The sequence below is a fragment of the Diabrotica undecimpunctata genome, chromosome 5, assembly GCF_040954645.1.
Source record: "Diabrotica undecimpunctata isolate CICGRU chromosome 5, icDiaUnde3, whole genome shotgun sequence".
NCBI classification, from domain to species: Eukaryota; Metazoa; Arthropoda; class Insecta; order Coleoptera; family Chrysomelidae; genus Diabrotica; species Diabrotica undecimpunctata.
In genome coordinates this window covers 69,047,349-69,070,707 of record NC_092807.1, presented here as the reverse complement: position 1 = coordinate 69,070,707, position 23,359 = coordinate 69,047,349, and the positions used below count along the sequence as shown (strand labels likewise).

Sequence of the window (23,359 nt, the reverse complement as noted above, 5' to 3'; positions counted from 1 at the left end):
AAGGGGTATATGGCATACAAGCCACAATCTCTACACAAATAGTTCAATCCAAAACTGATATTTCCAAAAGAAACAAAAAAAATCGTAAGAGTCTTTCACGAAACAAAAACTTACGATAAGACTTAAAAGGAACGGAAGAATTATTACAATCTTCCAAAGAAATAGAAAAATATTACAGTCCATCGTCAATAATGAAAAAATCATGATGTTGGATGTAACACACCACAACAATAAAAAAAGGTTGAACAGTAAAACATTTTTGACACCTAATTGAATCCAATATGGTCGTCATACAAATCACAAAGAAATGTTTACCATTCTTTAGCAGAACTCCAATAGAGTCAAAATAATATAAACTTTTAATTCTCAGTGGGTCATTTACGGTAGCACCAGAACTATTTCAATTGTTAAACAAACGAGGTCTTAACGTCGACATAAAGATAAAAGCTAAATTCACAATAGGCGGCAGCGGGTTGTTTCACCTCTGTATATACAAAGAGTCACAATAGACAACAGCAAACTACTTCAACCTCACTTGTGCCATATCATGAACACAAGATAATAAATGAAAGCTTTTGAGCCTTAGCCAAAAGTCTCAAAGCAAAAAGATATATGTGGTCTAATAAACTATTAGAAGACCGCAAAAATGTCAACGACAAAAAAAGAAAACTGCTGCGTATACAACAGTCTGACATCACACAAATAACTCAAGATACAATAATACAGGTCACGTGCCTGTACGTCCTACAGGACATCTCGAGAAAAAAAAGGTAAAACCACAAATAACAATAAATTCCAGTACCAAAAACATACTTCTACTACATCTGACCACACAAAGACATAAAATTAACATAACAGAAGGAGAGTAACAATATTTCCGCTCTATATTCTCAACAAAGACGCCTTAGGCAGAGAAAAACGAAGTCATATCATTACTTCCTTATACATTCAAAACAAAAGAACCATGGACTGTAAAATATAGAAAGCATTTTCCTTTTCAGGAAATAAAATTTTCTTTTCAAAGTACGAAAAAGTTAAACTATGGAAAAATAATTTTTTAAAATAAACGAAAAACAAATTAAAAAGAAAATTTAACAGGTAACAGATATTATATCAAAAACACCCAAAAAAGTATTCTGCAAAAATCCAGATAACACATTTTAAAATTACGTAGGTCGGGACAGCCTGTATATAGGTATAATTCCCAACTGTTTGCCGTAAATAGAAACCATGAATCAAGGTCAAGAAATAAAATTCACTTAATTGATTTTTCAAATACCGAACGCTAAGAGCCATTTCGTTTATTTAAAATAAACACATTGAGGAATATAATTATTATGGTTCTATCAACAAATAAGACTGAACTGCAAAGAAAGCCATCGTTTAGATACGAATTAATTTAGGGACATAAACAAAATTCATTTTTCACTTATGGAATGTTTACTTTAAATAGACGAGTCTCAAAATAAACAACTAATATCGTTCACATTAAGAATACCGACAAAAAGAAAATCGCAGTAAGTAGTGAATGTTTACATCACATCATTCCAAATACGTTTTATTTTGATCTAAGAAAATAGACGGAAATATTTCTACGTAATTTTACGAAGACTAAAAACGAATACATATAAATACTTTGCAAAAAATTCTAAAATAGTAGCAGTGTTGATTTAATGAAAAATTGGATAAAACAAATACACAATTTAACCAAAAAAATGGTTCAAAACATACAGACTTAATTAACCACATATACAGGGGGGTACAAAACAACTAATAATATTGAAAAAAAACTGAAGATACAGGAATATTCAAAAGCCCTACACGCTGGGCGACATTTTGTAACGAAGGTACAAATGGAGCAAATCTAATACATGCCACACGTCGGCGGCGCCATTTTGTAACACTACCGTGCTACAATAATATATACAAGGCCTGAATCGCTCACTGTCGGAAGAGAATTGGGCGGGGTTTTCATAAACATATAGAAACTATATCGTATTTTAAATCCAAGCACAATTAGATAATATGAAGTTATAATTTATTATTGGACGCCACCCCTGGTTTATCCTCGAAGGGGAAGAGAAAAAAAAATTAAGATTTATTGAAAGTTTACAAGAAAACTATTCTTTATTATTTCTTAGTAATGAACAAAAAGAAAACATTAAAAGTTACGTCATCCCAAAGGGATTCCAAATTATTATTTTATGTTAACATTATCATAAACAAAAAAATCTTTGTATCGTATTAAATTAAGAATTGGTTATAAAGAAAATGAATGTATATATATATTAACCCCAAATTTCGAAATTTGTTTACATTGAAAATAATATAGTTATTTATCAACTAGGAACAATGAAGAAAATAAACCTTTAAATTAAATTAGAACACTTCACTATATTTTAATTTTTTTTTGAGTTCATGATCATTTCTGTTGTCTTGAAAGTAGGTATAATAAAAATTGGTACAACCTTAATCTGCTCTGTTTCTCTTCTTGTTTAATAAGTCACCAAATAAACCATTGATTCAGCTACGTACTATATAAAATCACCACCATCCTAGATAAGAGGGGTTAGGGATTCCAAAAAAAGATACTGCTACTGGGCCATGATCTGGAATAACTCCATAGCAATACTATCTTGCGACGAGTATTAGAAATATAATATCAGCATTATAGCCTCTCCAATGAGGGTCTAAAAAAATAATATATCTATCTGAACTGAAATATGGACAAGAAAAGGATTTATTAACTCACCTCTGAATTGAGACCCACTTTGGAAACACGTCTTAACGGTTGGACGGTCTTAACAGAAAAGAGCGAAGCGCTGTCATGGCGCCTGAATCTGGAAATTGGGCGTGAGTGACAAGTTGAAAAATATGCTCATCTACCGGATATATTTGGGAATTACAGAAGAATCCTTGAGTCGGCTACAGGTAGGTACTTGACAGATAGATGGGGCTATTAGTTTTATTTAAAAAAAAATTATTGAAATTTATAATGATTTTCTTTTATCTTTTGAAACGGTTACAACATAGAAGCACGTAAGGCAGAAAGCATGGATAATAATGATAGAAAATGTGTAAAATATCTAAAATAGTAACACGTAAGAACGAAAAGCTTTACATAAAATGATAGAAAATGTGTAAAATATCTAACATAGAAACACGTAAGGCAGAAAGCAACACAATAATGATGGAAAATGTACAAAATATCTGACATAGAAACACGTAAGACAGAAATGCTGTACATAAAATGATAGAAAATGTGTAAGGTATCTGACATAGAAACACGTAAGGCAGAAAGCATGGATAATAATGATAGAAACTGTAAAAAATATCTAACATACAAAAACGTAAGACAGAAATGCTGCACATAAAATAATAGAAAATGTATAAAATATCTGACATAGAAACACGTAAGGCAGAAGGCATGGATAATAATGATAGAAAATGTATAAAATGTCTAACATAGAAACACGTAAGACGGAAATGCTGTACATAAAATGTGTAAAATATCTAACATAGAAACACGTAAGGCAGAAAGCATAGACAATAATGATGAAAAATGTATAAAATATCTGACATACAAACACCTAAGACAGAAATGCTGTACATAAAATAATGGAAAATGTATAAAATATCTGACATAGAAACACGTAAAAAAGAAATGCTGTACATAAAATGATAGAAAATATGTAAAATATCTATCATATAAACACGTAATGGAGAAAGCATGGACAATAATGATTGAAAATGTATAACAATATCTGACAGAGAAACACGTAAGACAGAAATGCTGTACATAAAATGATAGAAAATGTGTAAGGTATCTGACATAGAAACACGTAAGGCAGAAAGCATGGATAATAATGATAGAAACTGTAAAAAATATCTAACATACAAAAACGTAAGACAGAAATGCTGCACATAAAATAATAGAAAATGTATAAAATATCTGACATAGAAACACGTAAGGCAGAAGGCATGGATAATAATGATAGAAAATGTATAAAATGTCTAACATAGAAACACGTAAGACGGAAATGCTGTACATAAAATGATAGAAAATGTGTAAAATATCTAACAGAAACACGTAAGGCAGAAAGCATAGACAATAATGATGAAAAATGTATAAAATATCTGACATACAAACACCTAAGACAGAAATGCTGTACATAAAATAATGGAAAATGTATAACATATCTGACATAGAAACACGAAAAACAGAAATGCTGTACATAAAATGATAGAAAATGTGTAAGATATCTGACTTAGAAATAAGTAAGGCAGAAAGCATGGATAATAATGATAGAAAATGTAAAAAATATCTAACATACAAAAACGTAAGACAGAAATGCTGCACATAAAATGATAGAAAATGTGTAAAATATCTAACATAGAAACACGTAAGGCAGAAGGCATGGATAATAATGATAGAAAATGTATAAAATGTCTAACATAGAAACACGTAAGACGGAAATGCTGTACATAAAATGATAGAAAATGTGTAAAATATCTAACATAGAAACACGTAAGGCAGAAAGCATAGACAATAATGATGAAAAATGTATAAAATATCTGACATACAAACACCTAAGACAGAAATGCTGTACATAAAATAATGGAAAATGTATAAAATATCTGACATAGAAACACGTAAAAAAGAAATGCTGTACATAAAATGATAGAAAATATGTAAAATATCTATCATATAAACACGTAATGGAGAAAGCATGGACAATAATGATTGAAAATGTATAACAATATCTGACAGAGAAACACGTAAGACAAAAATGCTGTACATAAAATGATGGAAAATGTATAAAATTAGACACGTAAGAAAGAAAGCATGGATAATAATGATAGAAAATGTAAAAAATTTCTAACACACAAAAACGTAAGACAGAAATGCTGCACATAAAATGATAGGAAATGTGTAAAATATCTAACATAGAAACACGTAAGACAGAAATGCTGTACATAAAATGATAAAATATGTGTAAAATATCTGACATAGAATCACGTAAGACAGAAAAGTTTTACATAAAATGATAAAAAAATAAAATATCTGACACAGAAACACGTAAGAGAGAAACAATGAACAATAATGATGTAAAATGTATAAAATATCGAATAAAAATGGACAAGTACTCGAAAGAATGATAGAGAGCGTGTAAAATATCTGACATAAAATCACGTAAGGCAGAAAGCGTGGACAATAATAATAGAAAATGTAAAAAATATCTAACATACAAAAACGTAAGACAGAAATGCTGCACATAAAATGATAGAAAATGTGTAAGATATCTGATATAGAAATACGTAAGGCAGAAATACTGTACATAAAATGATAGAAAATGTATAAAATATCTAACATAGAAACATGTAAGACAGAAATGATGTACATAAAATGATAAAAAATGTATAAGATATCTAACATAGAAACACGTAAGGCAGAAAGCATGGATAATAACGATAGAAAAAGTAAAAAATATCTAACATACAAAAACGTAAGACAGAAATGCTGTACATAAAATGATAGAAAATGTGTAAGATATCTGACATAGAAATACGTAAGGCAGAAAGCATGGATAGTAATGATAGAAGATGTAAAAAATATCTAACATACAAAAACGTAAGACAGAAATGCTGAACATAAAATGATAGAAAATGTATAAAATATCTAACATAGAAACACGTAAGACAGAAAAGCCGTACATAAAATGATAGAAAATGTGTAAAATATCTGACATAGAAACACGTAAGACAGAAAAGTTGTACATAAAATGATAGAAAAATGTATGAAATATCTGACATAGACACGTAAGAGAGAAAGCATGGAAAATAATGATGTAAAATGTATAAAATATCGAATACAAATTGACAAGTACTCGAAAGAATGATAGAGAGTGTGTAAAATATCTGACATAGAATCACGTAGGGCAGAAAGCATGAATAATAATGAAAAAGAGATGTATAAAATGTCTAACATAGAAACACGTAAGACAGAAATGATGTAGATAAAATGATAGAAAATGTGCAAAATATCTGACATAGAAGCACGTAAGGCAGAAAGCATGGAAAATAATCATAGAAAGTGTATAAGATATCAAACATAGAAACAGTAGTGTACATAAAATGATAAAAATATCTGACATACGTAAGGCAGAAAGCATGGATAATAATGATAGAAAATGTATAAAATATCTAACATAGAAACACGTAAGACAGAAAAGTTGTACATAAAATGATAGAAAAATGTATGAAATATCTGACATAGAAACACGTAAGAGAGAAAGCATGGGCAATAATGATGTAAAATGTATAAAATAACGAATAAAAATTGACAAGTACTCGAAAGAATGATCGAAAGAGTGTAAAATATCTGACATAGAGTCACGTAAAGCAGAAAGCATGAATAATAATGAAAAAGAAATGTATAAAATGTCTAACATAGAAACACGTAAGACAGAATTTTTTTTTTTTTATAGCCTTTTTTCTGTCCGAATTGTCCAATAAAGGCCTCTCCCATTTCTCGCCATTCATCCCTGTTGTGTGCTAGGCGTTTCCACATTGGTCCTGCGACTCTTTTGATATCGTCGCTCCAGCGCATTTGAGGTCTTCCTCTTGGTCTCTTCGCATCGTACGGTCGCCAGTTTCCGACTTCTTTGTTCCATCTACCATCTTCGAGACGTTCGTTGTGTCCAGCCCATTTCCATTTTAATTTAGCTGCTTGTTTCGCGGCGTCCTTTATTTTTGTTTTGTTCCGGATTGCTTCGTTCGTTTGCCGATCTATTAGTGAGATACCAAGCATCTGTCGTTCCATGGCTCGCTGAGTTTTTCGAATCTTGTCCATGTTCTTTTTTGTGAATGTCCAGGTTTGAGCTCCGTAAGTGAGAACGGGAAGGATACAAGAATCGAACACTTTGGTTCGAAGGTTTTGGGGTATCTTTTTGTCTTTCAGTATGTATGAGAGTTTTCCAAATGCGGCCCATCCCATTCTTACTCGTCTGCTTATTTCGGTAGTTTGGTTTTCTTTGTTTACCTTGATATTCTGACCCAGATATATGTATTCTTCTACACGTTCCACTTTTGTTCCTTGGATGGTTATCGTCGGTTGATCATCTTTATTCGACATTAGCTTAGTTTTACTTAGATTCATTTTCAGTCCTTTTTTTATGGATTCCGTATGAAGCTCATCGATCATCGTCTTCAGTTCTTTCCAGCTGTCGGCTATTAGTACTACGTCATCTGCATATCTTAGATGGTTTAAATACTTTCCGTTTATCGATAGTCCCTTCGTTTCCCAATTTAGTGATTTAAAGATGTCTTCAAGTGCGGCAGTAAATAGTTTTGGAGATATGGTGTCTCCCTGTCTTACTCCTCGGTTGATTTTTATTGGCCTCGTTTTCATTCCGTTATCCATCGTGACTACCATTTCAGCGTGTTGATATATATTATGTATTAATATCCTATATCTAGAATCTATTCTGCTGTTGACCAGTGCTTCCTCAATAGCCCATAATTCTATGCTGTCAAAAGCTTTCTCGTAGTCTATAAATGCTAAACAGATTGGTAAATTGTATTCGTTAACTTTTTCTATTAGGACCTTTAGTGTGTGAAGATGGTCACATGTACTGAACCCTTTTCTAAATCCGGCTTGCTCTACTGGTTGATATACATCGAACTTTGTTGTCAATCTATTTGTAATTATTTTTGTGAATGTTTTATAAAGTTGTGATAGTAGTGATATTGGACGATAATTTTTCAGATCTGTATTGTCCCCTTTTTTGTGTATTAATATTGTGTTAGCAGTATTCCATTCCTTTGGTATATTTCCTTCAAATAGGCATTTATTAAAAAGTATTTTTAGGTACCTGATGACTTCTTCTCCGCCTTCTTTCAACATTTCTGCCAGAATTCCATCACTACCCGGTGCTTTATTTCTTTTCAATTCTTTAATTGCATTTTCTATTTCTACTTCGCTTAAGACAGAAATGATGTACATAAAATGATAGAAAATGTGTAAAATATCTGACATAGAAGCACGTAAGGCAGAAAGCATGGAAAATACTGATACAAAGTGTATAAAATATGAAACATAGAAACAGTAGTGTACATAAAATGATAAAAATATCTGACATACGTAAGGCAGAAAGCATGAATAATAATGATACAAAAAATGTATAAAATACCTAAAATAGTAACACGTAAGAGAGAAATACTTTACATAAAATGATAGAAAATGTGTAAAATATCTAACATAGAAACCCGTAAGGCAGAAAGCATACACAATAATGATGGAAAATGTACAAAATATCTGACATAGAAACACGTAAGACAGAAATGCTGTACATAAAATGATAGAAAATGTGTAAGGTATCTGACATAGAAACACGTAAGGCAGAAAGCATGGATAATAATGATAGAAAATGTAAAAAATATCTAACATACAAAAACCTAAGACAGAAATGCTGCACATAAAATGATAGAAAATGTGTAAAATATCTAACATAGAAACACGTAAGGCAGAAAGCATGGATAATAATGATAGAAAATGTATAAAATGTCTAACATAGAAACACGAAAGACAGAAATGCTGTACATAAAATGATAGAAAATTTATAAAATATCTGACATAGAAACATGTAAAAAAGAAATGCTGTACATAAAATGATAGAAAATATGTAAAATATCTATCATAGAAACAGGTAAGGGAGAAAGCATGGACAATAATGATTGAAAATGTATCAAATATCTGACTTAGAAACACGTAAGGCAGAAATGCTGTACATAAAATGATAGAAAATGTATAAAATATGTGACATAGAAACACGTAAGAGAGAAAGCATGGAAAATAATGATGTAAAATGTATAAAATATTGAATAAAAATTGACAAGTACTCGAAAGAATGATAGAGAGTGTGTAAAATTTCTGACACAGAATCACGTAAGGCAGAAATCATGGATAACAATGAAAAAGAAATGTATAAAATGTCTAACATAGAAACACGTAAGACAGAAATGCTGTACATAAAATGATAGAAAATGTGTAAAATATCTGACATAGAAGCACGTAAGGCAGAAAGCATGGAAAATAATGATAGAAAGTGTATAAAATATCAAGCATAGAAACAGTAGTGTACATAAAATGATAAAAATATCTGACATACGTAAGGCAGAAAGCATGGATAATAATGATAGAAAATGTGTAAAATATCTAAAATAGTAACACGTAAGAGAGAAATTCTGTACAAAAAATGATAGAAAATGTGTAAAATATCTAACATAGAAACCCGTAAGGCAGAAAGCATACACAATAATGATGGAAAATGTACAAAATATCTGACATAGAAACACGTAAGACAGAAATGCTGTACATAAAATGATAGAAAATGTGTAAGGTATCTGACATAGAAACACGTAAGGCAGAAAGCATGGATAATAATGATAGAAAATGTAAAAAATATCTAACATACAAAAACGTAAGACAGAAATGCTCCACATAAAATGATAGAAAATGTGTAAAATATCTAACATAGAAACATGTAAAAAAGAAATGCTGTACATAAAATAATAGAAAATATGTAAAATATCTATCATAGAAACAGGTAAGGGAGAAAGCATGGACAATAATGATTGAAAATGTATAAAATATCTGACTTGGAAACACGTAAGGCAGAAATGCTGTACATAAAATGATAGAAAATGTATAAAATATCTGACATAGAAACACGTAAGAGAGAAAGCATGGAAAATAATGATGTAAAATGTATAAAATATTGAATAAAAATTGACAAGTACTCGAAAGAATGATAGAGAGTGTGTAAAATTTCTGACATAGAATCACGTAAGGCAGAAATCATGGATAACAATGAAAAAGAAATGTATAAAATGTCTAACATAGAAACACGTAAGACAGAAATGCTGTACATAAAATGATAGAAAATGTGTAAAATATCTGACATAGAAGCACGTAAGGTAGAAAGCATGGTATAAAATATTTGACATAGAAACGCGAAAGAAAGAAATGCTGTACATAAAATGATAGAAAATGTGTAAAATATCTAACATAGAAACACGTAAGGCAGAAAGCATAGAAAATAATGATGGAAAATGTATAAAATATCTGACATACAAACACGTAAAAAAGAAATGCTGTACATAAAATGATAGAAAATGTGTAAAATATCTGACACAGAAGCACGTAAGGCAGAAAGCATGGAAAATAATGATAGAAAGTGTATAAAATATCAAGCATAGAAACAGTAGTGTACATAAAATGATAAAAATATCTGACATACGTAAGGCAGAAAGCATGGATAATAATGATAGAAAATGTGTAAAATATCTAAAATAGTAACACGTAAGAGAGAAATGCTTTACATAAAATGATAGAAAATGTGTAAAATATCTAACATAGAAACACGTAAGGCAGAAAGCAACACAATACTGATGGAAAATGTACAAAATATCTGACAGAAACACGTAAGACAGAAATGCTGTACATAAAATGATAGAAAATGTGTAAAATATCTAACAGAAACACGTAAGGCAGAAAGCATAGACAATACTGATGGAAAATGTATAAAATATCTGACATACAAACACCTAAGACAGAAATGCTGTACATAAAATAATGGAAAATGTATAAAATATCTGACATAGAAACACGTAAAAAAGAAATGCTGTACATAAAATGATAAAAAATATGTAAAATATCTATCATAGAAACACGTAATGGAGAAATCATGGACAATAATGATTGAAAATGTATAACAATATCTGACAGAGAAACACGTAAGACAAAAATGCTGTACATAAAATGATAGAAAATGTGTAAAATATCTAACATAGAAACACGTAAGGCAGAAAGCATAGACAATAATGATGGAAAATGTATAAATATCTGACATACAAACACCTAAGACAGAAATGCTGTACATAAAATAATGGAAAATGTATAAAATATCTGACATAGAAACACGTAAAAAAGTAATGCTGTACATAAAATGATAGAAAATATGTAAAATATCTATCATAGAAACACCTAATGGAGAAAGCATGGACAATAATGATAGAAAATGTAAAAAATTTCTAACATACAAAAACGTAAGACGGAAATGCTGCACATAAAATGATAGGAAATGTATAAAATGTCTAACATAGAAACACGTAAGACAGAACTGCTGTACATAAAATGATAGAATATGTATAAAATATCTGACATAGAAACACGTAAGGCAGGAAGCATGGATAATAATGATAGAAAATGTAAAAAATATCTAACATACAAAAACGTAAGACAGAAATGCTGCACATAAAATGATAGAAAATGTGTAAAATATCTAACATAGAAACACGTAAGGCAGAAAGCATGGATAATAATGATAGAAAATGTATAAAATTCTAACATAGAAACACGTAAGACAGAAATGCTGTATATAAAATGATAGAAAATGTGTAAAATATCTAACATAGAAACACGTAAGGCAGAAAGCATAGACAATAATGATGGAAAATGTATAAATATCTGACATACAAACACCTAAGAGAGAAATGCTGTACATAAAATAATGGAAAATGTATAAAATATCTGACATAGAAACACGTGAAAAAGTAATGCTGTACATAAAATGTTAGAAAATATGTAAAATATCTCTCATAGAAACACGTAATGGAGAAAGCATGGACAATAATGATTGAAAATGTATAACAATATCTGACAGAGAAACACGAAAGACAAAAATGCTGTACATAAAATGATGGAAAATGTATAAAATATCTGACTTAGAAACACGTAAGAAAGAAACGCTGTACATAAAATGATAGAAAATGTGCAAAATATCTAACATAGAAACACGTAAGGCAGAAAGCATAGACAATAATGATGGAAAATGTACAAAATATCTGACATAGAAACACGTAAGGCAGAGAGCATGGATAATAATGGTAGAAAATGTAAAAAATTTCTAACATACAAAAACGTAAGACAAAAATGCTGTACATAAAATGATGGAAAATGTAAAAAATATCTGACTTAGAAACACGTAAGAAAGAAACGCTGTACATAAAATGATAGGAAATGTGTAAAATATCTAACATAGAAACACGTAAGACAGAAATGCTGTACATAAAATGATAAAATATGTGTAAAATATCTGACATAGAAACACGTAAGACAGAGAAGTTTTACATAAAATGATAAAAAAATGAAATATCTGACATAGAAACACGTAAGGCAGAAAGCGTAGATAATAATAATAGAAAATGTAAACAATATCTAACATACAAAAACATAAGACAGAAATGCTGCACATAAAATGATAGAAAATGTGTAAAATATCTGACATAAAAGCACGTAAGGCAGAAAGCATGGACAATAATGATAGAAAGTGTATAAAATATCAAACATAGCAACACTAGTGTACATAAAATGATAAAAATATCCGACATAGAAATACGTAAGGTAGAAAGCATGGATAATAATGATGGAGAATGTACAAAATATCTGACATAGAAACACGTAAGGCAGAAAGCATGGATAATGATGATGGAAAATGTAAAAAATTTCTAACATACAAAAACGTAAGACAGAAATGCTGCACATAAAATGATAGGAAATGTGTAAAATATCTGACATAGAAACACGTAAGACAGAAAAGTTGTACATAAAATGATAGAAAAATGTATGAAATATCTAACATAGAAACGCGTAAGACAGAAATGCTGTACATAAAATGATGGAAAATGTATAAAATATCTGACTTAGAAACACGTAAGGCAGAAATACTGTACATAAAATGATAGGAAATGTGTAAAATATCTAACATAGAAACACGTAAGACAGAAATGCTGTACATAAAATGATAAAAAATGTATAAGATATCTAACATAGAAACACATAAGCAGAAAGCATGGATAATAACGATAGAAAAAGTAAAAAATATCTAACATACAAAAACGTAAGACAGAAATGCTGTACATAAAATGATAGAAAATGTGTAAAATATCTGACATAGAAGCACGTAAGGCAGAAAGCATGGAAAATAATGATACAAAGTGTATAAAATATGAAACATAAAAACAGTAGTGTACATAAAATGATATAAATATCTGACATACGTAAGGCAGAAAGCATGAATAATAATGATAGAAAATGTATAAAATATCTAAAATAGTAACACGTAAGAGAGAAATGCTTTACATAAAATGATAGAAAATGTGTAAAATATCTAACATAGAAACCCGTAAGGCAGAAACTATACACAATAATGATGGAAAATGTACAAAATATCTGACATAGAAACACGTAAGACAGAAATGCTGTACATAAAATGATAGAAAATGTGTAAGGTATCTGACATAGAACATACAAAAACGTAAGACAGAAATGCTGCACATAAAATGATAGAAAATGTGTAAAATATCTAACATAAAAACACGTAAGGCAGAAAGCATGGATAATAATGATAGAAAATGTATAAAATGTCTAACATAGAAACACGTAAGACAGAAATGCTGTACATAAAATGATAATAAATGTGTAAAATATCTAACATAGAAACACGTAAGGCAGAAAGCATAGACAATAATGATGGAGAATGTACAAAATATCTGACATAGAAACACGTAAGGCAGAAAGCATGGATAATAATGATGGAAAATGTAAAAAATTTCTAACATACAAAAACGTAAGACAGAAATGCTGCACATAAAATGATAGGAAATGTGTAAAATATCTAACATAGAAACACGTAAGACAGAAATGCTGTACATAAAAAAATCGGTTGCCTGTAAAGTCGGTTTTACGGGCGAAGATTTTACGTGACAACGTCTTTTTCTCGGTAGAATATTTATTGATATGACTGAATAGACTGAATTACGATTGATTGCAGAGTGATTTAAACTAATAATTTACTTAACACTATCAACATTTGTCAATAGTATGACATAACCTATAAACTCAGTTTCTCAACTTTTGTGTCAATCTAACAATTAATCAATCAATCATAGTTTACGATAATGAAATATTAGTGTACAATTATTTACCTTTATTGTTGTAGTTGTTGTAAATGACGAATCTAAGCACTCCACATTTTCACTACAGACACAGCTGACGATACTTTAACCACACGTGTGAACTTGTATTATGACGCTTTCTCGGTTTTCCAACGCCAAGAACGCTCGAGAAAGACAGAGACACAAGCACGCACCGATTCAACGCGCCTAATTCTCTAGTGCTGCGCGCGCAGCGGACCGATCATGTTTGATTGGGAGAGAGACGCAAGGCATTCGCCGGTCCGGCGGGCCTCTCTCTCGTTCGGTGACTCATCGTAACAGACGTGAGCGGGCGTTACACTTTTTCATGAGTGACTCCGAGCCACAACCTAATTTAAGACGTTGTCACGTCAAAATGATAGAATATGTGTAAAATATCTGACATAGAAACACGTAAGAGAGAAATGCTGTACATAAAATGATAGAAAATGTGTAAAATATCTGACATAGAAACACGTAAGACAGAAAAGTTGTACATAAAATGATAGAAAAATGTATGAAATATCTGACATAGAAACACGTAAGAGAGAAAGCATGGACAATAATGATGTAAAATGTATAAAATATCGAATAAAAATTGACAAGTACTCGAAAGAATGATAGAAAGTATGTAAAATATCTGACATAGAGTCACGTAAAGCAGAAAACATGAATATAAATGAAAAAGAAATGTATAAAATGTCTAACATAGAAACACGTGAGACAGAAATGATGTTCATAAAATGATAGAAAATGTGTAAAATATCTGACATAGAAGCACGTAAGGCAGAAAGCATGGAAAATAATAATAGAAAGTGTATAAAATATCAAACATAGAAACAGTAGTGTACATAAAATGATAAAAATATCTGACATACGTAAGGCAGAAAGCATGGATAATAATGATAGAAAATGTATAAAATATCTAAAATAGTAACACGTAAGAGAGAAATTCTGTCCATAAAATGATAGAAAATGTGTAAAATATCTAACATAGAAACACGTAAGGCAGAAAACATAGACAATAATGATGGAAAATGTATAAAATATCTGACATAGAAACACGAAAGACAGAAATGCTGTACATAAAATGATAGAAAATGTGTAAAATATCTGACTTAGAAACACGTAAGAAAGAAATTCTGTACATAAAATGATAAAAAATGTATAAAATATCTGACATAGAAACACGCAAGAGAGAAAGCATGGAAAATAATGATGTAAAATGTATAAAATATCGAATAAAAATTGACAAGTACTCGAAAGAATGTGTAGCGTTATAACTGCTACATTGCCTGCTTTCTTTCTTATGTTAATATATTTCGTTAATTCTATTCTCCAATTTCCATATCTTCTGTCATAATTCATATTCTTCTATATCCTCCATTGTATCTCTTATTTTTCTATATATTTTCTCAGATATAGATTGTATTAGAATTATGTCGTTACTTAATTGATTCATTATTCTCTTTTCATTTTTACTGGTATTTGGTATAAAAACCCGTTGGCGTCCAAATCTATCTTCTTTATATATATATATATATATATATATATATATATATATATATATATATATATATATATATATATATATATATATATATATATATTTCAGTATCTACCTTTCCTATTTTCTTAATAATCATCATTTTTATCTGTTTCTAAAGAATGAATTTTATTTTCACCCCTATTTCTGTTACTTTGGAACGAGAGGTGCCATCTTTATTCTCTGTTTAGTTTAATGCTACAGACATTGTCATTGCATTGTTGGTTAACTGTCTGTCAAAGACTACTTTTTGTTGACATTTCCCCCTTCCCGTTCGATACAAAAGTTGATATAATGGCTTCTATTTCTAAAAATGTCGATTTTCTTCATGACTTCTGTAAAAGTACAATAACCAATTGTTGTGTCGTCTCCTGATTAGGAGTCAACCTCCGGGATACATTTCTCAGGTGCGGGTCAAATTATATTAACATCCAGAAGACCAACCGGCCTGAGAATGGCACTATCATTCCGATAGGAGAGTTGACTCCAGGATAAGAAAATCCACAGCTAACAACATGGCTTGCTAATAACCATAGCAGAAAAGACCAGGATAAAACCTAGGATTTGGTGACAAGCATTTTTCCTTACTATAATATAACACTGTAGCAAGAAGTCGAATAATTTTTATTTAAATTCAATATCATATTTAAACATGTATTTTTCTGTCATTTTTTTTTTAATATTTTAATAAACATGTGTTAATTTAACTGTGTATTGTTTCTTCTTTTTACTTGTTTGCGTGTGTTGCTCCAGAGTAGGCCATATTCACGTCCTGAGTGAGCTAGCCAGGGAGTGTTTCGTGTAACGTCTAATGTAGCAATTTTGCAATTGATACATTAGGGGTTATGACGTTAAAAATTGGTCCCAACGGGAAACGATTTGTCGCTCCAACGTTGTTAGTGATGTTAGTCAGGTTGTAGCAGCAAACTAAGGTTTGCGGTTACAAGTTGACAACAGCAGCTCAACGTTGGGATGTTACAAATTGAGCCTCGAAGGGTTACAAATTGGCACCTAATGAATATTCGTTGGCACGTCATAGATTGACGTCCAATGAATGTTCGTTGGAACGTTACAAATTGGCGCCCAACGTAATATACTCTGAGTAATGCATACATTCTTGTATTTAGTTGAAACAATACTTTTATATTTTCTTGCTATTATTATCTTTAACATTTTTCTTTCTATTTTGAGTAGTAAATTTATTAAATTTTAGTAAAAATATCTATTTTCTATCTTACTTACTTACTTTTTTATACTTATTTTTTATCTAATTTTTACTGATAGTTTTTTTTTGATCACCAACCTTTTTTGTCTGCTGGTTATTATTAACCTTGACAAGTTCATGTGTTGTTGGGTAGTGTTAAAACTTAATTAAATATAAAATAGTAGTTTTATATTATTTTCTTAAATTTAATTATCTTTATCTTTAAAGTTGATTTGGTTACTTGTTGGTTTACATAAATTATTGTTTTTTAAATAATCTTACAAAATGGCTACCATCAACCCTAAGCATTTGAAAACTGATGAGTTAACCTATGAGTTAATTATTAGAGATCTTCAGGTTCTTTCTACTGTCGATGAGAAAAGAAAAGTCCTTAGTGGAATTTTGTCTCAGGAAGCATCAGACAGAAGCTTCTCTGAAACAGTTGTCCCTCTTGAATTTGAGCAAGACCATAATCAGGCCTTGGCTACTCTTGCTGATTTATCTAGTATCATCGATGAATTTTCAGGTAGTAAGTCTGATTATAGGTACAAATGTATTTGTTCTCGTTTAACTCATTTATCTGGCCGTGTATCTCGTCTGAAAACCACTTCTTCGACGCAGGAAACAGTCAAAAGACAGTTACGGAGTAAATTATTGTCAATTGAGGGTGTGCTTGTGGAAAAATTTAATGTTCCTTCAGAATCTACTCCAGTTAGGGTAGAACCACATACTGCATCTTCAGCAGTGAAGTCTGTGCCCATTTATAAATGGGGAATTCAAAAGTTTTCCGGCAAACAGCCTTTGATTCCTTTTCTTGAACAAATTGAGACGCTTAGAATCTCCAGGAATTGTTCTAATGATGACCTGTTTCTTTCTGCAGGAGATCTGTTTGATGGCAATGCTTTCACTTGGTGGCATAATCATCTTCTTAAAAAGACATTTCAGTCATGGTCTGACTTAGTTGCCGCTTTAAAGGAAACTTATCTTCCGGCAGATTATGAGAGGAATTTGTGGAAACAAATTCGTTCTACAAGGCAATCTTTTCGAGAACCTGTATCTACATTTATCTCTAATTTTGAAGCTCTTTTCTTCCGTTTACCTTCTGTCGTTTCAGAGAAAGATAAAGTATCTGAAATTAGACGTGGTCTTTTGCCAGACTACATCAAAGCTTTGGCTTTGCACGATATAGACACTGTATCTGATCTTACCTCTTACTGTAAAAGAATTGAGTCTGCGTTATCTATACCCCGCTTTAATAATAATAACAAATTTTCATATGAAACAAATTCACTTGATGAAATTTGTTGGAATTGCAACAAACGAGGTCATGTGTATCCTCAGTGCAGGTACCAGAAAAATAAATTTTGTTATGGTTGCGGTTTTAAGAACGTTATTAAGGCACATTGCCCCAAATGTTCAAAAAACGAAGCGCGAGGTTGTTCGATAGTGGACAGGAATCAACCTCATTGCAGTCAAATGTCTGCATCAAACCTAAAAGAGAAGAACATACCAGGAAAAAATTTGAAGAAAACTTCAAACAAAGGACAAGCAGAGTAACATTTCAACTACCACCTATTATTAAAACGCGAGCTGAAACTTCTGATTCTAATTGTGATTTTAATCCTTTACCTATAGACAAAACTCCCATAGATACAACGCACAATGTTTCTTTAAATCCTGCGAATATTTCTTTTCCGTTGATTTCAACGTTTGATACTTTATGTAGAACTAATCCTCTTCTCGATATTCGTGCACAGGATAATCGACCATATATTTCAATAAATATTGGCAGTGAAACAATATCTGCACTTGTAGACTCTGGTAGTAATGTCTCTATTATTGGCTCTCCAGCCTTATTTCTTCTTAAGAAGCTGAATTTGCATCTTCACTATGATGTTTCAGTACAGCTAACTACTGCTGATGGTAATGTCCAAAGTACCTTAGGTTATGTGTTTTTACCTGTTACCTTATCTGATAGCACACAAAAGTTAAAAGTTTTAGTGGTTCCTTCTATCTCACATAAAATGATTTTAGGTATGGATTTTATGAAATTGTTTAGAATTTCTTTGGATTTCACAAATTTTTCGTATAGTACAGCTAAACTGTCAACTTGTGTTGTTAATACTATAGTAAGTTCAGAGAATTTATCCACCCATCAGCTTTCACAGCTACATTCGGTAGTCAAACTGTTTAAGGAAATAGGCCCAACAGATTCTATTGGTAGAACCCACTTGTATACTCACCATATAGACACTAGTGATGCGAAACCAATCAGGCAAAGACAATATCCTCTTTCGCCTGCTATGCAGAAAATTCTCAACGAAGGAGTTGATGAGATGCTTAAGTTGAAAGTCATCGAACCATTAACAACCAGTACACCTTGGTTGTCTCCTTTGTGGTTGGTTCCGAAGAAAGATAGTTCCTATAGAGTTTGTTTTGATGGTCGAAAACTTAATTCGATAACAGTTCCTGATAGTTACCCCATGCCTTTAATAGATTCAATCATATCTAAAGTAAGAGATGCTAAATTTATTTCGTCAATCGATTTAAAACAAGCTTTTTATCAGATACCTTTGGATGATCAATCCAAATTAAAGACTGCATTTACAGTTCAAAATAGAGGTTTGTTCTTTTGTAATGTATTACCTTTTGGCTTAAATAATATTGCACAAGCTATGTGCAGAGTTATGGATTCAGTTATAGGTCCTTTACTGGAGCCTTATGTTTTCTATTATCTTGATGATATTATTGTTGTTACTCCTGACTTTGATTGTCATATCAAAATTCTTAAAATGTTGTTTATGAGACTTAAATATGCAAATCTTACAGTCAATTTTGAAAAGTGTCAGTTTTGTAGACCTTCTCTTAAATTTCTTGGTTTTGTTGTAGATCAACAAGGGTTAAGAACTGACCCAGCTAAAGTAGAAGCTATTTTGGAATATCCAGTTCCAAAAACTACTACTCAAATTCGTAGACTTATCGGATTGATAGGTTATTACCGTCGATTTTTGAATAATTTTACATCCATTTGTACTCCCATTTCTGATTTACTCAAGGGTAAAAAGAAAGGACAGTCTATTGTTTGGACTCCAGAAGCTAACTTAGCTTTCAGTCAGATTAAACAGGCACTAACATCTGCTCCTGTTCTTGCTAGTCCAGACTTTGACAAGCATTTTTATCTTGCTTGTGATGCAAGTGACACTGGTGTTGGGGGTGTATTATTTCAAAAAGAAGATGGTTTAGAGCATCCTATAGTACACTACTACTGAGAAAGAACTGCTGGCTATTTTATTATCTATTGAAAAATTTAGGTGTTATATTGAAGGAAGTGAAAACTTCACTGTGATTACTGATCACTCATCCTTACAGTGGTTATATTCCATGAAAAACCCTTCTCCTAGAATTGCCAGATGGGTAATGAAATTATCCTGTCACAAGTTCACTGTCATTCACCGTAGTGGTTCTTTAAATATTGTGGCTGATTCCCTTTCTAGAATACCTGAACAAAATCCTGAAATTTCTCTTTTAGATTTATCTAATCTTAAAACAGATACTTGGTATGATAATATGGTACAAAAAGTACAAAATAATCCAAATCAATTTCCTGCTTTTAAAGTTCATGGTAATGTTCTTTACAAGCATATCTTTTCAAGGAATAAGTTTTCAGATCCTTCCCCAGAATGGAAAATTTTCGTTCCGTCTCCTCACAGAAAAGATATTTTAAAACTCTTTCATGATGATCCTACAGCTGCTCACCTAGGAGTATATAAAACGCTCTCTAGAATCACGGAATTGTATTACTGGCCTAGAATGAGACTTTATGTCGCAAACTATATCAGTAAGTGCAAAATCTGTGCTGCTAGTAAACCAGGAAATGTACCTCCTGCTGGTTTAATGGGAAAGTACAGGGATATTAATTTTCCATTTTAGTTTTTATCTGCTGACTTATTAGGTCCTTATCCTAGATCTAAAAATGGAAATCGTTTTCTTTTAGTTGTTGTCGATTGGTTCACGAAATTTGTTTTTGTCCATCCAATGGCAAATGCTACCTCTACAGCTATTGTTAAATTTATTGAAAATCAAGTTTTTCTTATCTTTGGGGTACCACAAATTTTCGCAGTTGATAATGGGAAACAGTTCGTTTCCAATGATTTCAAAAATTTAATGAATAAATACAAGGTACAAAAAATTTGGTATAATGCGAGATATTTTCCTCAAATAAATCCTACTGAGAGAGTTAACAAAACTATCGTAACAGCTATTCGTTCTTTTATACATGATAATCATAAAGATTGGGACAAAGAAATCTTTAAGATTGCCCAGGCTATTCGCCTAGCCAAACACGAAGTTACACAATTTAAAATCCACAAGGAAAATAATTCCTGCAGCTGGCTGTATACCACGTATCACAAAAAGAAGTTAATCTTTGTATATGGGTATATTTTATAAAAACCCTAAAAGGGCTACATTAAAAACACGAACGTTTTCGGAACAACAGTTCCATCATCAGGTTAAAATACCTAAAATAAGTATAGACCATTTAATTAAAGTAAACGTGATTTTAAATTTTGACTAAGGTTAAAAAAGCAAAATGGTTATACTTACAGGTTACCATGCCTGAGCCACCAAAACATTTGGGTAAATACCCTTTAAAATATATTGTGTTACCGAAGATAGTACATAATGTTGATAATATTATTTGATGTTTAATATTTTAATTAAATTTTACTTCAGGTAACATACACCCATGCTTTAAGTGAGTTCCAGTGTCCGGAGAGTAAACCTCTTCAAACGGACTTCAGCTGGTAACTGATTGACAAGATACCCATGAACGGTGTCAAAAACAAAATGTCAGTGTACCATGAAACAATATTAGTTAAACATAGGATTACTACAGCCAAAAGATTCAAAACTTGATGTTAAAATGATAACAGCAATCCAGATGTTGGGATTTTAAAAATTTTTTTTTAATTATTTAATATTGGATATAAAAGATGTAAAATTACTGATGTTGTTAAAGGTCATGTTTGAGAGGATGACGTATGCATTAGGCAGCTTATGTTACTCTTTGTCGTATGGAGTGTGGTCTAAAAAGTGTAATTTGTGATAAATTAGCTTAAATATATGGAATTGTCCTTTTATGTTGCTCACATCTAGGACAAGGAAAATCGAATAGAATATATTTGTAGCTAATGTAAGACTTTGTATTTAAATGAAAGTGTTTGATACTGCTTGTATGGTAAAAAGGTTTAATATGAGTGAGTCCAATAAATTGAGAAAATGGATTAAAAAATCTTCCGGCTGAAGGAATTAAATTTAAAACATATGGAATTAATTTACAATTGAAAAGGATGAGCTCCTCAGAGACTTGATAAGAGTAAAAGTAAAGGAAATGACTAAAGAATAAAGGAGAGGGGGTTAAAGGAAAATAAATGGGTTAATCAACAAATTAGAGATAATAGAGGTCCTTCATGCTTAAAGCATCTAGCACCCTGAACAAAATATATTTTGATTGTATTAAAATCGGTACATAAAAGAATTAAATTTTATTTATGAATGTGCTTTACTAAGTTGTTGACTAATAGAGTGGAGCAAAGGTTGATTAAGGGTTTTAGCAAGAACTAGCAAAAGAAAAAAGAATGGACAGGAATATGATGTAAGCGTAAAGATTGTAAAAATGATGGAATAGTGAGGTATGATAGATATGGTAAGTTATAAAGTTAACAATAGGGGCGGAAAAATTTTGGAGGGAGGGTTGTGACAATAGTGTAAAGAGAATGGTTGTTTAAAAGCGACAATTGTTGAAAAGGATTAAGGTGTTGACGTTTATAGAGGAAGGTCAGATAAATAAGATAAGGCGAATTTGAGAAGTGTGGGTTATGAGAAGAGTTGTCGGTGAAAGGGTTGAAAGTCACGGTTGAAAGAAACATGGCGATTAACGCAGTTGGGGCTTCTTTGCTTTTCTTTGACTATTTCCAAGTCTTCATATAGATCTAATTTTAGAAAAATTTTTTGAGGTATATTATGTAACAAAGAGACGTCTTCTGGTATGTTGAGGGTATGTTTATGTTGTGCGAGATGTTGTGAGAAGGTGGATGACTGTTTAGTCTTCATATCAGGTAACTCGAATTCAGCTGATCTATTACTCTCTAAAATAAATCAAATCCACGCAAACATAAAGTTCACTATGGAACTAGAGTCGTCTCAATCTATTAATTTTCTCGACCTTACTATTACCAGATTAAACGACCATTTCGATTTCAGTATCTATAGAAAACCTACACAAACCGACCATATCATACCATTATCTTCCAACCACCCAATGTCAGATAAATATGCAGCCTTCCATAGTTATATTCACCGCCTAGAAACAATCCCACTATCACAATCCAACTACCACACAGAACTCAATATTCTAAAGCAAATAGCATCCAACAATGGGTATGACCCCAACCTCATTAACAAACTTATTCATAAGAGACAACTCAAACTATTGAGAGAGGCTGCGTTCCCCAGAGACTTGACCATTAAACTTCATTATGCTTCCTTACCATACCTTCAAGAACGTCTTT

General features: G+C 31.2%; 1 protein-coding gene across 1 annotated transcript; it reads left to right on the top strand.

Moving 5' to 3' along the window:
* The first annotated feature begins 17,072 nt into the window (after positions 1–17,072).
* On the top strand, positions 17,073–20,056 carry LOC140442244 (uncharacterized). The gene is made up of 2 exons (XM_072533321.1): positions 17,073–18,003; positions 18,186–20,056. Exons 1-2 carry the CDS (start codon positions 17,073–17,075, stop codon positions 20,054–20,056), a joined length of 2,802 nt encoding a protein of 933 aa, XP_072389422.1.
* Positions 20,057–23,359: the final 3,303 nt, after the last annotated feature.